The 17,280-nt window shown below is 35.3% G+C and overlaps 1 protein-coding gene across 2 annotated transcripts in view; it reads right to left on the bottom strand.

Moving 5' to 3' along the window:
- The window catches only part of LOC111046709 (cap-specific mRNA (nucleoside-2'-O-)-methyltransferase 1), a 60,421-nt gene that overhangs the window by 20,484 nt on the left and 22,657 nt on the right, over positions 1–17,280 (bottom strand). For both annotated transcript variants that reach the window (XM_039429131.1, XM_039429130.1), the window contains exons 7-11: positions 15,460–15,569; positions 12,898–13,127; positions 10,745–10,924; positions 3,861–4,057; positions 104–226 (exon numbers count right to left, since the gene is read on the bottom strand). In XM_039429131.1, coding sequence (XP_039285065.1) covers positions 104–226; positions 3,861–4,057; positions 10,745–10,924; positions 12,898–13,127; positions 15,460–15,569 — 840 coding nt within the window. The remainder of the gene's footprint in view (positions 1–103; positions 227–3,860; positions 4,058–10,744; positions 10,925–12,897; positions 13,128–15,459; positions 15,570–17,280) is intronic.

The following is a 17,280-nucleotide window of genomic DNA, read 5'->3' as shown; positions in this document are numbered from 1 at the left end:
TTGTCATGATTTTATCCTCAACATACTCTTACTTACGACCATAGAGAAACAAAGTTCTAAAATATGTACCTAGTTCTATGCTTAGAACTTATATTTAACTTACCTAAATAAAAATGGCAGTTTTCTGACTCATGAATTGGGATACATTGCCAATCTAAAATCGAAGGAAATTGCTTCTTCAACTTTTCGGCTTGGTTCAATTCAATGCCAGGATTCTTAGCAAATTCTGTAAAGTAGAAGAATGTATTACATATCACATACGGTATATATGAGAGACAAAAAAGATGCGAAAATTAAACATAAATAATTGTTATTTATTGAAACATATATGTAGAACAAAATTAATGATTACATTAATAATACGACGTTGCGGTGTAGCATCTTGCATTGGGTAAAAATTTCGTTGTAAGTCATTCTAATTGATATTTGACATAAAAAAATGTTCTAAAATATCCATATAAGCTGTCCATGAGTTTGGTAATCTTGAATAAGAGTGGCTGTTGTAGCACCCTCGAGTCCAGTGGAGCAGCTGCTCACCAAATCTCCTCTCCCAAATCTAAATTCAGATTAAAAATTCCAATTATATGATAACTAGACATTTGGAATGTAGATTAATTAAAACCAAAATCAAATTGAAATAACACCAAACACTGAAACATACTGAATTATTTGAGAATATTTTGAAATCACAAATTTTACCTTCTACTTTTTCTCAAACTTCTTTGAAACACCCTCCATTTGGTAGAGAGTTAGTGGGGAGGATATTTTTAATATTCTTTCCGAAGAATGGACATTGATATGTCCAAAGCTCCGCCAATTCATGTAGATTATCTATAGTTGTTATATTACAAATTGCTTTTTCATATCATATACAGGTCAATAATTATTTTCTTAGTCTATATTATGTAAATTCATCTATAATTTTGCTGTATTGTAAGCTATTGTATATAAGTGTATAAGCCAGTATATATTGTAATCTACATAAATAAAGTACTCAATCAACAAATAAATCTATAATAATGAACATATTAAATGTATCTGATTATTTTAAAAATACGTATCAATGTACAGTATTATAATAAATTGCAATTGTAAAGGTGAGTACAGACTTACGCGCTGTGCGACACACAAACGGAACGCGAGCAGTTCACAAGTTGATCGCAGGTCGCGCGATTCCGATTAGCGCGCAACGAACTGGCCAAGCTCTCACCGACAACAATGAAACAAGTGGCAAGCTCACGCTCTGTTCTCTTATACCCTACTATCAAAGTTAGTAGACAGAAGGTTGGTCACTCATCTATAGTATTTTCGTTGAAATGCAATTGGAGTGGGGGAACTGCAGCCGTGACGTAGGCTGTAGTACAGAGTAGGCAGAATATCGCATTCTTGAAAATCATGTGGTGTCGTATAGTCAAATTATATAACACAAACATTTTCTGACATGCAAGCTTTCTGTTTCTGCTTTACAATAATTATTAAAACATTTGAATAATACAATCATTTTGCCATATAAAAGCAAAAACCCCACCTCCTAACCTTCCCTTTCAAACCCTTAAGGTTTCTTCATCTTCTAGGTCGTGTTTATATTTTGTAGTTTGGCTATACATCAGCTTGTGAATTTCGGGGATGAGATATTTTGATTCTCGTAGAACATGTGTTCAGTGCATTTACAATGAATGAAATTCATCGGATTTATCGGGATCGGTTTATTGCGATGCATTGGTTTATCAAGATTTTTTAAGGGTTAATCTGAAATTATAATAGTATAACATTGTCTACTAACGCTTTTCCAGCTTATTAACTTTTTCGTGTCACGTTTTTAGATTCATGAAAAACTTTCAACTTCATTTTATTCATAAAAGTTGAATGAACTTGAAATATTTAACAACATCATTAGAATCGGTGATTCATTCGCTATAAGTATGGAGAATTTTAAAGTTCTAGGTCAATCTTGAGGAGATTATACGACGATATATTTGAAGATACAGTGAATAAACTGTATGCTCAGTGTGGTTACTCTAGAACATTTTTACTACACGTGACGTCACGCTGGCGTTCCCCCCACCACTTTGAATCATACACCTGTGAGTGATCAACCTTTTGTCTACTAACGTTGCCCTACTATAGTCCGGGTTCTATAGCTTTGCCTATCGGCCGAGGCCACTAGACTACAATACTACCCGTTCAAAAAGTATCTTTCCATAAAGCAACAGATAATCTTTGTATCTTCTCGAAAGCAACTTGTTGAATCTGAAAAGATACACAAGGAGCTTCAATGTATCTTTTGATAAGCAACATATGCTCTTTGTATCTTCTCAAAAGCAACGTGTTGCATCCGAAAAGATACAAAATCTGGTGTGATACACACACAACAACTTTCCTTGCTCATATTTGAAACTACGATCAGACTTCTGTATATTTGTATATACATAATTGTTTTCAGAGTACTTTTTCCTTTGTGTAAATTGTGAAATTCGATAATAATTGTTTTTAGTCGTCATTTTTTAAAGTTGTCAAAACAGCTGTTCTACAGATGAAATATCTCGACTATGTGTTATTTTTATGAACTGCGCTACCTACCTACCTCATGCACGAGAAGGAGGTTACTAAGTCCATTTCTCAAGGATGGGATGGACCCCCCATTAGTTTCCCAGAAAGGAGCCTCATGCCAGTTGATATAGCTGATAAATAACTAACTATACAGGGTATGAATTTGAAAAAAATCGGTCAAGTTATTTTTGAGAAAATCGTGAAAAACATGTTCTTTTTGTAATTATCCGCCATTTTTTTCAAGAATATTACGGAGCTCCTGCAATTTTCCCAGAAATGAGACTCATGTCAGTTGATAGGGCTTATAAATAGCTATCCATGGTATACATTTGAAGAAAATCGTTAGAGCCGTTTTTGAGAAAACCGTGAAAAACATGGTTTTTTAGTAATTATCCGCAATTTTTTCCGCCATCTTGAATTTAATTTTATTGAATTTCTTACTGTCGGATCCTCATGGTATAAGGACCCTTAAGTTTAAAATTTCAAGTCAATCGGTTGATTAGGAATGGAGTTATCGTGTTCACAGACATACACACACACACACACACACACACACACACAGACCAACACCCAAAAATCATGTTTTTGGACTCAGGGGACCTTGAAACGTATAGAAAACTTGAAATTAGAGTACCTTAATTTTTTTGGAAAGCAATACTTTCCTTACCTATGGTAATAGGTAAAAGTAACAAGGAGCTTTAATGGATCTTTCCATAAGCAACATATGCACTATAAACATGCATGTACACACATGTTCATCATGCATGTCCTAGCGTTAGTGGCCAGAGAGTTAGTATCATAGAGAAACAATAGCATAAGTAGATATCCCATGGTATAGGGCGTTTATGTCGCAACTTTTACTGTTATCTCAAGCCGATAGTCCATGTAATTCTTTCCCGTGAAGCTGTGTGACACTGGTAGGCTCTCAAATTGTGCCGTTCATACACTCTCACCCCTACAAAACAGTAAAAATTCGACAATAATCAACAGTAATCGGCTTGAGATAACAGTAAAAGTTGCGACATAAATTCCCTGTACCATGGGATATCTACTTACGCTATTGTTTCTCTATGGCAATACTTTCCTTACCTATGGTAATAGGGCAAGGAAAGTAACAAGGAGCTTTAATGGATCTTTCCATAAGCAACATTATGCACTATAAACATGCATGTACACACATGTTCACCATGCATAAACATGCATGTACACATTTGTTCATCAAGCATGAACATGCATGTACACACATGTCCATCACGCATGTCCTAGCGTTAGTGGCCAGAGAGTTAGTATGCAGCTGAAGGTGAACTTACGGGGATTGATCTGTCCAAGCACCTGACGAGCAACTAAGACGGGCAGGAAGGTCTCCTCCAGTTTGCGCGTCTCGTTCTCCACTTCCCAGTACTTGAGGCTCCTCACACAAAGGTCGGCCTGCTTCGGTTCAGTGAGATCCGTATTCTTACAGAACACTATTGTCTTCACTAAATGCAACAATTGACGCTCACCTAAACTGAAAACACACCCGACACAACATGTCAGTTAGAACGGTTATATCAGGACTTCCTATATACCTATATAGTAAAGTATATAGGAGGTCCTGGTTGCATACATAACCAGGCATCAAGTATCCTATAGTGAGGCCCAAGTTATAATGGCAGTGGAGAAAGATAGGAGAACAACGTTGGCGATCCTTTGTCTTCTATAGACGGTGGCTGATACAGGTTTATTGATGTAATATTAACTGTTCATTCTAGTTTAAAATGATCAATTATATTTTATTAAGAAAGAAATTATATTTTTCGATATTAGATAGTTGTGATTCAAGTTATTCCGGTATATCCGATGAATAAATAAATATAATTTTATTGCCGCTCAACATTACAATAGTTATGGACAACGTCAGAAATTATAGTTCAGCAAACATAGTCAATCTATATTATAACATGAAGGGTTAATGTAGGATGTAATATTAACAGCTGATTCTTGTTAATAATAATTATTATCACACTATTATCTCAAATGTGTTTTACTAGTAGTTCTGTGTACAGTAGACCTCACGCAGTATTCTCATCCACAAGTACCTGATTGAAACTATAGACCTTATGGAAATACAGCAATAGACTGGCTTCTCCACACATCTGTGTAATCACTTGTCAGCTGATTTATGATGAATAATTCTAAAGTATGATTTTTACTCTAATATTGGTGTATGAAGGCACTACCTCCGTAAACAGAGGTAGGTTTACGGAGGTAGTGATGAAGGAGGCTCCTTTTTCCTTTTATATTATCCTTCAAATGCAAAATTTCCAAAAACCTTCTATATACGTCGACGCGCAAAAAGGAACATACCTGTCAAATTTCATGAAAATCTATTACCGCGTTTCGCCGTAAATGCGCAACATATAAACTATAAACATTTAAACATTAAGAGAAATGCCAAACCGTCGACTTGAATCTTAGACCTCACTTCGCTCGGTCAATTATTTTGGCAAGAAAATATATTTCCTCATGATTTGATAATACATTTTCATAATATAGATAAAATATTCCGGTAGTTCATTATGTTTCTTCGTGCTTACAAATGATTTGACAGTGCGGAAGAGGAAGAAGAAAAAGAAAGAGAAGAAAAAGAGAGTTGCAGTGCTTAGTTGGAAAATGATGGAGCTATCTGTTCTATCTATCTAATGACAAACAAGGTCAGCAAACCAGTGTTAATAAGGTGCTGGCTTTATAACGTAAATCTCACTCTATAGTGAGGTCCACGTTATAAAGGCAGGGTTTGATTAGCAATGGTATTGCTATCCTTGTCTATCATTCAACAAAGTGGATAGCGCTATCTCTTTCTCGCTTTGCTCTGTTGCCAGATCGTCTTTTAACAATGTAGAACTAATAAGTAATTAACAAAGTATTTAATCTTGATCATGAAAATTTATTATGAAATTATTGAAAAATATAATGTCTTGCTTAATAAAATATAATTGATTATTTTAAACGAGAATGAACAGTTAATATTACATCAATAAACCTGTATTGGCTAACGTCTTTAGAAGGCATTGACAAGATCGGCAACGTCTTTCTCCGATCTTTCTCCACTGCCATTATAACGTGGACCTCACTATAGTTGAGAGAACACTGTTGTTGGTTGCACTGTCAGTTAGTGAAAAACAGACAGCAAGAGAGACAGAGAGCATGTGTAGTTGCGCATTATTCTACTCCCTTCTCACTCTGCTGCCATTTGAATCACCTCATGGTCACTCAAATATCTTTATAAAGCGCTGGTACGTTTCAAAGTATCATTCCACCTTTTGTCATATCATCTTCATCTCCAACTCTGAATAATCTATTTTCTAATAACATGTTTATAATTAATACATTAAACTAGTTATCATCTTCAACTCCAAATCTGAATCATCTATTTTCTAATAACATGTTTATAATTAATACATTAAGCTAGTTATCATCTTCATCTCCAAATCTGAATCATCTACTTTCTAATAACATGTTTATAATTAATACATTAAGCTAGTGGGCTATGTGGGCTACTATGCAATTCTTCCTCAACCAGATTCTCATCTCTTTTTTTTCATGCTTCGATAATATGCAATGGTTAAAGTAATACAAGATACTACGGTATAAATGAAAATATAAATCTAAGTACCATTTCATTGTATTTTTAGGGCAACTTGTAATATAAATAGAAATACAAATCCCAATATTTTAAATTATTTTATCACAAGATGTTTCGGACATTAATGCCATTTTCAAGATGTCCGAAACATGTTGTGATAAAATAATTTTAAAATCTGGTGTGGCGCACGAACACAACATTCCTTGCCGTTATGAAAATTGATAATTGACGCTAGTGTTCACGCGCATCTCAAGTCTGCTACTCAAAGATCTGAGCCAGCTGGTGACAGAACAATAACGCTGGAGACACACGAGATCTGCTTTCTCTTCATAGTGAATGATTTAATAGAATCAACCGTTGCCAACAGTTTGCAATTGAATAATCACATTTTCTCAAATTTCAAGATTATTTTCAATTTTTGGTAAAAAAGTTACTGGACATTAATTGAAGAGATTTTCATGCTCAATCTTCTCAACTTGAAATGTTTTGTTTAGATTGTATCTGAAGCCTGATATTTGGGAATCTTAAATCGAACTTTGCACAGATGGGGCGGAGCCCCTGAAATTTTTACAGAAATGGGCACTTGTGGCAGTAAATAGAACTTATCAATGACTATTTTAGGTATAAATTTGATCAAAACCGTTGGAGCCGTTTTCGAGAAAATCGCGAAAACCCCTGTTTTTGACAACATTTTCGCTATTTCAGCCGCCATCTTGAATTGCATTTGATCGAAATTGTTCGATGGGGATCCTTATATTGTAAGGACATCAAGTTCCAAATTTCAAGTCATTCCGTTAATTGGGAGATGAGATATCGTGTACACAGACGCACATCCACTCATACACACACACACACATACAGACCAATAACCAAAAACCACTTTTTTGGACTCAGGGGACCTTGAAACGTATAGAAATTTAGAAACTGGGGTACCTAATTTTTTTCGGAAAGCAATACTTTCCTTACCTATGGTAGTAGTGCAGGGAAAGTAAAAAAGTAATGAGATTTGTATTTCTATCCATATCTAAGTACCCTTTTTAAAATTATATTTATATTCAAGAGTAGCCCTTAGGGCAGGCACACATCAGTTAGTCAAGAGAAGACTAGTCACGATTAGTCACAATACTTCACATAGTTGCTTATGAAGCAACACACACCGATTAGTCATTGCAAAATTAGACATGTCTTCATAAGCAACTATAAGAAGTATTGTGACTAAAAGTGTCTTGTCTTGACTAACTGGTGTGTGCCTAGACTAAAGAAGAAAAGACAAGAAACGGTTGTTGATGAGCCCTCAACAAACTGAAGGTTTAGTGTACATTATTCAGTTTAAAAAATGGGCTTGGATATATTTAGAACATTCGAATAGACGGTTGTCTATTGAATAGATGCTTCATAGAAATACAAGTGTTATTTGGTGAAAATAGAGAATAATATTAGTTTCCACTTCAATTAATAAATAAATTAGAATCAATATGAGGATTACCTCAATTCAGACAGCAATTTTGAAAAGTTGCTTAACCTTCCGGTAGTCGCGCCCTACTCAATCAATCACACGAGCAGTCGCGTGTTGTAATTTTTACAACATTCAATTTTCCAAGTGTTATGTACTCTGTTTACTGTCAAAACATATTAATTAATTGTATAATTACTATTCCCATCTCATTGGATTATTTTACACCTATGAAAATTTGAATGATTACCATTTCGTAGCCCAAAAAGGCACAACAAGCAAAGCCATCAATTCTGTGTTATTGGTTCGTTTACAGTCCCCGTATACAGTCTTTCCCTATCTTATGCACAGTGCGACTATTGCACTTTCGCGACTAAATTGCACCTAAAGACTGAACCATTGCTCGGTTATTTTACTGCAACTCAGTGGAGTGATGGGGAGAAAGTTTTGGAATGCATAGGTGACTCATTCACTGACACCACCCCATACAATAGCAGCAAAAAACTGACACTGTTGTACTTTTTACAACAACGCGACTGCCGGAAGGTTAATGAAAATAAAAATGTTTAATTTTTGGGTCGGAATAAAGGATAATATTAGCATAATCAGAACGATTACCTCAATTCAGACAGCAACCATAGTATTGGCGATTGAATTGAAATCCCGAGTCCTTTTTTCTCGACTTCCTCCTGGCAAAATCACTAGACCATCCTGTTGATAATTTGCACCCACAGCTGGAAAGTCCCAATTGCTGCATTGTTGAGCAAAGCTCTTTCTCGCCTGATTGAGAGTTGACAAGGACCGTTGGGCACCTCACACTTTCGTATTAGAGGCGCCTGAAGATCTTGATATTATTAGCAGTATAACATTATGCTTTGGTTCATACAACATTGGTATACTTCTAGAACTATTTTTTCCATAAGAGTTGAACAGTTCTGATGGTGTTGGATTTTCTTGTTGAATTTGTTGGAAGTCCAAGATGGTACAGTAAACAGGCTTCGTCCACCTTTCAACTGAGAAAATTAACAACAGTTATCGACATTTTTGCAACTACTTCATGCGAGTAAAATGAGGACGGTCCCATGGATATTTAATAAATATTCATTTTGATTTCTCTCTACTACTCGAATTATTTTTCAGTGTTAAGAGTTTTTCAGTTCTTGAAAACTTTTCAGACTATTTGTCAGTGATGCTCTAGCTATAACTGTAATCAGTTGCAACTTTTCTGATATCATCCTCATGCTCACCTGATTGTATAGAGCAGAGTTCACTCACTGACCTGTGATTTGAGGTATGATTCGTCTCAATTAGCCAGGAGGAATAGTTGTATCTTTCCGACAAAATCCTCATGCTCACCTGATTGTATAGAGCAGAGTTCACTCACTAAGCTGTAAATTGAGGTATGATTCGTCTCAATTAGCCAGGAGGAATAGTTGTCTCTTTCTGACAAGATCCTCATGCTCACCTGATTGTATAGAGCAGAGTTCACTCACTGACCTGTGATTTGAGGTATGATTCGTCTCAATTAGCCAGGAGGAATAGTTGTCTCTTTCTGACAAGATCCTCATGCTCACCTGATTGTATAGAGCAGAGTTCACTCACTGACCTGTGATTTGAGGTATGATTCGTCTCAATTAGCCAGGAGGAATAGTTGTCTCTTTCTGACAAGATCCTCATGCTTACCTGATTGTAAAGAGCAGAGTTCACTCACTAAGCTGTAAATTGAGGCATAATTCGTCTCAATTAGCCAGGAGGAATAGTTGTCTCTTTCTGACAAGATCCTCATGCTCACCTGATTGTAAAGAGCAGAGTTCACTCACTGAGCTGTGATTTGAGGTATGATTCGTCTCAATTAGCCAGGAGGATGAGTTGCGGAGTTACTGACAACTTTTATTCAAGTTATGTGTAGAGCTGTGTTTTTTCTGGTAACTCAGCATTGGCTAGAGCTGTTTTTTGATAATTTTCTCAACACAAGGGAATTAAATTGTCTGAGGAGGACTGTCTTCTTGTTTCTTGCAATATACATTTTCTATGAATAGTTGTTCAGATTCGTATCCATCTAGCTTATCGAATTATCTAGATTTATCTATTTTTAAACTGTAGAAAGACAGGTTGTCCAGAAAAAAGTATTTTTTTTCACAATGTAAGGAATGATCTATTGTTCTCCTTCTAAATCTATTGTTCTCCCTCTACTATAGTGAGGTCCACGTTATGATGGCAGTATTTGATCAACACTTGCGTTGCTATAGTTTTCATTCGACAAAGAAGATAGCGCTATCCTTCACTAGCTCAGCAACGTTTCCAGATTGTTTTCAATAATGTTGAAGTATATAATCAATTAACAAAATATTTTATCTCGATTATTCAATCATTGAAAAATATACTCCCTTGACAAATAAAATATAATTAATTATTTTTGACAAGAAAGAGCAGTTAATATTACATCGGATAAACTGGTATCAGCTATCCTTTATAGAAGGCAGTGGCAAAACAGAAAATCGACCACGGTCTTCTCCTATCTTTCTCCACAACCAATATAGCGTGGATCTCTCTAAAGAATGTTTGATTAGAGTTGTTTTCCTTTTCAATGCTTGAGATGACAGAAAAAGCCAGTAATATCTGATATAGTGCGGTCCACCTTATAATGACAGTGAATAAAGATAGAAGAATAGCGATGCCGATTCTCTACATTAATTAATCATATTTCTACACTGTCAAAAACATAATTGACATCATTGTGGGCCTAGAAAAGGATAGTACCACCGGCTTTGTCGAATGATAGACAAGGATAGCAAAACCAAAGTTGATCAAATACTGTCATTATAACGTGGACCTCACTATAGGAATAGTGAAGGTGGAATACTTCCAAACCTCCCCGTAAGAGCAGTAGATTGAGAGCATGTATTACAGAATTATAATATCGCAAGAACAACAAATAATAAAAATACAATAAGAGGAAAGTCCAGCATTGTATTCAAATCTCTTAGTGGAAAATTGAAATTTACTAATAATCAATCATATCTACTGATATTGTCAAATATATAAGTCCAGAAGAAAACAATACATTGTTTGGAAACCGAAATAACTAAAGTTTATAGATTTCAAATTTCACTCACCTATTATTCGAATTGACAATGTATTCGAAAAATTTGGTATCAGCTTTCAGTTCAGACATTGGAACACATTCCAGGATATCGGTATCACTGTTATTCAACTCATCTAGGCGTAGATTCAGATCAAACATGTACTGTCTAATACCATCACAGTCACTCCGCTTATTTTTACAAATGATGTACCTGCCAACAAACAAATTGAAAATTCAGTTTTAAATAGAGAATATCTCTCTCAAAATAGATCTTATACGTGTATGTTTCAAGATAATAAAGAATTCATCTCCAAGATCCCATAATAACATTTTTTAGCTTTGAACACAACAAACTCAATCTCATTTATCAAATTTTGACATTTTAACCATCCAATTCATTATACAGGGTCTGTATAATAAGTAACCGGACTGACCTCAGGACATTTTTTATTGGCAAAATATGTACAATTTTTCTTCAGGAATCTTTAAAGTAGTCCCCATTGGAGTCAATAAAACACTGATACCGGATTTTCCAATCCCTGAACGCTCCCTGGAAGTCGGCAACCTCTATACTGTCTAGAGCCCTCGTCGTAGCACGTTGAACGTTTTCCAGAGACCTGAACCGCGTCCCCTTAAGTTGTCTCTTGATTTTGGGGAACAAAAAGATGTCCGGTGGTGCCATATCCGGGCTGTAAGGAGGATGTGGCAACGTTACCCTCTACTGGTTGGCCAACTGCTCGGTGACGAGCAAGCAGGTGTGCACCCAAGATCAAGAGACAACTTGAAGGGACGCGGTTCAGGACTCTGGAAAACATTCAACGTGCTACGACGAGGGCTCTAGACAGCATAGAGGTTGCCGACTTCCAGGGAGCGTTCAGGGATTGGAAAATCCGGTATCAGCGTGTTATCGACTCCAATGGGCACAACTTCAAAGATTCCTGAAGAAAAATTGTACATATTTTGCCAATAAAAAATGTCCTGAGGTCAGTCCGGTTACTTATTATACAGACCCTGTAAACTATCTGGCCCGGCGATCTTCGTACCGCCAAATAGTTTATGCATCTCATGACAAACTTTAGCTGGATGCACACCTGAGGAGGCGCGATGCGGCATTTTGCATCCAGGTGCTTCTTGCTTATTGGTTTGAATGGAAGCACTCACACAACGAATCGGGCATGGCGTGGTAATCAATCTCCATAAGACCAACACTCCATATCAGACAATCTCCATAAGATCAACACTTTGTATCACCAAGCCGCGCCTCCTCAGGTGTGCTTAGCCTTAGTTTTATCTGATGCACCACTATTTTTATGAAAATTATCCAACAATAAGTATTTGAACTTATATATGGACTTCCTATGTGCTTAGTTAGTTGTGCAGCAGTTTTTATTTTTTCATTACTTATTATTTGGCAAGTGATTCTATTCTCCTCGAACATTTAGTAAGTCTTCAACCTGAGGCCGCACTGCTGGATGGTTACACACAGAACAGTCATTTTGTTTTTAGTCGGGGCGTTTAAGAGTAAAATACATGGGCGGTTATGGAGCAGCACACACTCTTGTCTACTATCTACCGACGGCTGTTGGATGAAGCAATGATTATAATTAACAGCTGATTTTTACTTCTGTGTGTGGCCAGCTTACAAAAATCTTCTCCCATAAGGATTACATGAAAAACTTTGAAGGACCGTAGGAAAGAGTCCTAAAGTCGGATTATGAATTTGATAGGCCATAAACCTGGTCCTGAACATATCGAAAACAGCTAAAAAAATCATCAAATTTGGTGCTCGCATAAAAAATTATTGAATGTCAAAATTTGAGGCTCGATTTTTATTTATATAGATTAGATCTAAAAATTAATTTCCTTGACAGAACCGTCTAAATTGAAACAAGTCGCATAAAAAGTGTCAGAAATATTTAATAGAATATTTATTTTCATTTTGAAAATATACTCAAATCAAATGAATGATCAACAGGTTCAACCCAAAACTGCCACTTTCCCAAAATATAGGTTATGTTTCTTTACTTCAATCAGTTTCTGTAAAATTTTGAGTCCAAACATATTTACTTTAAATTTTGAATTCAGATAGATTGAAAACATAATAAAATTAAAAAATTGCACCCAATTATAACTGGAAATATTTTGAATCAATAATTTTATAGCAATGTGTTTCAAGTGACATACCTTTCAGAATTGGCAGGTCTACTAGAATTTGGTTTATGTATGCATATACTTTCGAACGATCTGTACATGAGATAAACCAGTCCAACGCTGAACGGTGAGAAAATGTCAAACAATTTACAAACAAAATGGCCACCGATTCGAACGATGAACAATGCAACAAGGAACTGACACAGGTACAGTCTTTTAGAGAGAATCTCTTGAATATTTTCTTGGCCCTGCACGGAAAATCCCTGAAACAGAACAATTAGATTGATAAATATCAAGTGAAGACAATATGAATAGCCACTACTACACCTTTTCCAACTGTATTTGAGAAAGTATCAAATGTAATTGAGAATAGTCATATTTGTATTTGAGAAAACGTCAGATGTGAATGAGAATAGTCAATTGTATTTGAGAAGTCATTACTTGTAATTGAGAATAGTCAATTGTTTTCGAGAAGTCATCACTTTTAATTGAGAATAGTCAATTTTATTTGAGAAAGTATCATTTCAATTTGAGAACATACGATTTGAAATCGAGAAGTTGTCAGTTGTAATTGGGAAATGATTTTAAAAACCAGTAATTCCAGTACTTATATTTTTTATAACTCAATTCAAATTTTAAAAAGTTATTTATTTCATAAGTCGTACAAGCAATTACAGTGGTAGCCTACATCATAAAATAAGAATACACTTTACAATAAAAATAAGACAATGTCAGCACCACAGAAATGACAGCGATATACAACCCTCCACTGCACAGATTTATTTTTTATTCCAATTTTATTTGATATGCATTTTTTTTTGTTACTTACCTTCAGTTTGAACCAGAAATAATAAAATTTCATCAAAGTATTCACCAGTATTGTAGAAAACCAATGTGTCCATATGGACAAGCTGGGCAGTTACATAAGCTAGAAATAGGCTATCCTAGAGCATATCACTCAGGATGAATTGATGAACTTCAGATAGCTTTTAACACTTTATTTTTACAAATTATGATTAATATTTATTGTAGAAAATTGGAAAGTATTAATGTTAGCAAAATTATTTAATATTTACTCTCGCAGAGGCATTACTGCCTGCGTGCGATAATGAGTCTAAGGTAGAATAGGCATATATATATATATATATATATATATATATATAATATATATATATATATTTCGCAGTACTTGCATAGATCGGTTAAGCTTGTTGACATTTCAATAATAGTGACACTAAACCCCCCATGAGAATGAAACTACATTTCTCCCCCCTATCCCTATGCCACCCCCTAGAAACCCAAGAAACCCCTTCCGCCCCCATAAGTGACGTTCCCCCCATCCAAACCCAACAAACAGCCGAAGAAACAGATCACCCACACATATACACACACCACACACACACACACACACACACACACACACACACACACACACACACACTCACACACTTAAAAAAGAGAGAATCAAGAGATTCAGAAAAATAGCCAGTATAATGATTAAAATTTGTAATAGTGACCGGTGATAGAATGTGTAAAGACTTATGATTTTATTAGTTTTTTAGCTCATTTGAATCCAGCCTAAACAGTAAACTTTACTCATATAAAATAATATGAGAATATATTGAATATTCCAATTCCAATAAAACGTTTAGTTTTTGGAAAAAAATTTCAAGTCCTAAAATCCATTGAAGAATTGCCGAATTGTTTGATCAAGAGATTCAATTAATTGATGATAAAGTTCAATTGCTCCATAAACATAGAGAATTTAATCTTCACCAAGTGCAATATTTCACAAAATGTTTGGAGAAAATAGTCGCGTTGCCAATACATACACAGAAATGATACTCATAAATCATTAGTAAACAGTACAGGGGAAATACTTTCACCATTGAAAATATTAATTTGCCCTCATGCAAAACATATGGTAGTAATTGGATTACTGTATACGTAATCATCCTGTGCACTTTTAACTAAGTACACTCCGGCTAAAATCAAACCTGTACTGTGGACTACAGAAGAGTCAAGACATGTCAATTGGAAAATTTTCTCATTTTCAATTGATATCTTCTCATTTACATTTGACGATTTCTCAAATACAATTCACTATTCTCAATTACATGTGATGACTTCCCAAATACAATTGACTATCCTCATCTACATCTGACATTCTCTCAATTACAAGTGACTATTCTCAAATACAATTGATACATTCTCAAATTAACTTGATAATTTCTCAAATACAAATGGAAAAGGTGTAGTGACATAGCCACCTCTAATACAAGGCCGCGGCCTACGATATTGCAACGTCGTAGTGTAGGCCTAGAATCTAATACATGATTGGTTAAAAAGATCAGCTGGTATTTTTTTAAATCTTTTCCACCAATCATTTATTAGATTCTAGGCCTACACTTCGATGTTGCAATATCGCCTACACTGCGATGTTGCAATATCGTAGGCCGCGGCCTTGAATTAGAGGTGGCTATGGTAGTGATTGACAACATTCGCCAACTTTAGAGAAAGCACAGAATATGTTAGCACTGATTACCTACCATAAATAGATAATTAAAAAAAAATGGGAATTTGAAAATGACTTACTCCGTCTGCCATCATGAAATGAACACCAACACCGTCGGTTTTCATCATGACAAATTCTGTTAAACTGGTTATATTCTCTGGATCGTATACATTGCCATCTCCTTTCGCTCCTGCAAAAAATATTTTATCATTCCACTGCTCCACTTAAAAAAAATCATATAAAAAGAATAGATTATAAAAAACATGAGCTGAGACGGACAACAAGGAACCAATTCAAGATGCCCCCTTGAATCACACTAATTCGCTGATGATGACGCTGTTCATCTCATCAAATCCCCACGCACAAACAAAACGCTCATGTAGGCATCATCCGCAATATCAATTTCGACTTTGAGCCGACTTGTGAATTTAATGATAACATAAGAATTTGGTCCCAAAATTTTATAGTTTTTTCAAAGTTTGGAATTTTCCAATTATTTGTAATTAATTTAATTAAATTTAGAAGTATTTCACAATTTAAAAATTATTTTTGTGTGTATGGATTGTAAATTGAGTGCCTAACTGAAGAATTTTGAAGTAACACACATAACCTCTAACTACATTTGGACTGTTGTATAGATTAGAATTGGAACCGTTTTGGACGTATGTTAGCCTGTAGTACTTTTCTGCAAGTTGTATAATTATTCTGACTGATTGAATAAATAAATAAATAAAATAAGTCTAATACATAAATGAAACAAACACACACAGATCAGGTTGCACTACACGAAAAAATAACAGTTTTATCTGTTATGTAGATCATTCATACATAGCAACGTATTCTTGCAAGTGTTATTCATTCGAAGAATGCAATCATACAAAACTAACAATAAATAGAAACTTACAAAAAATAGAATAAATTAAATTTGATTTAAGCTACAATCAATAGCAACATTTATATTTGAGACCTGTTCTTTTCTTTCCTATTGGTGAGCATAAAGAAGATGGTAATAATGATAATAATGATTGTATCAAGTACAGCTATCCACTTGAGCGCTCTGAGATCACAGGGCTTATCATTTTGGGCCGGTTTTCGATCTAAGGATTCAGCTAAGTTCTAGACTTCAAACAGCTGGAGTCAGAAAATAGGCTTTCCAAAACGGGGCGTAGTCGCAGTTTTTTATGATAATCTTTATTTTCTCATAACTATAATTGGAAACGTTTTTCCTGTTTACAAAACATCCCACGGCGTGCTTTGCTTTTCGTGGATTAACGTGGGTCTACTTTGCGGCGGGCCTACAACTCCTCAATTCACTAAAACCTCATCAACTAGGAACAATGAACTAATTGAAAATGTATTGAATCAACATTAATATATAGTTTTAAAATATTTTTCAATACGATTGAAAATTGTAAATGATGAGAGAAAAAATATGAAATTCTCTGTTGATTTTTTAATGCATTTTGTGAAATAAATTATGCAATATCAGAGGATTGAGCTCTTTCCAGATCAATAATACCATAGATAAACAATAGATATCCCATGGTATAGGGCGTTTATGTCGCGACTTTTACTGTTAACTCAAGCCGATTATTGTCGATTTTTACTGTTTTGGCTGGGTGCGAGTGTATGAGCGGCACAATATGAAAGACTACCAGCGTCGGGTCGCCGTCTAGGTGTCACCCCGACTACCTGACACCTGGTCATTTTGGCCATAGGCGACTACTTGTACCCTCGTAAAAATACCATTGCCGTCAAGATGTCCCCCCGACTACTTGTCACCTACTGGACCAAAGGTGCCAATTAGTCATAACCGTAAACGACAAATTGACACCTCACACCCTCGCGTCAGAGTGTCCCCCCGACTAGTTGTCAACTCCTTAGAAAGGAGACAAGTAGAC

The sequence above is a fragment of the Nilaparvata lugens genome, chromosome 5 (genome assembly GCF_014356525.2).
Source record: "Nilaparvata lugens isolate BPH chromosome 5, ASM1435652v1, whole genome shotgun sequence".
NCBI lineage: Eukaryota > Metazoa > Arthropoda > Insecta > Hemiptera > Delphacidae > Nilaparvata > Nilaparvata lugens.
The sequence above is the reverse complement of the archived record's forward strand: the minus strand, read 5'-3'. Positions and strand labels throughout refer to the sequence as shown.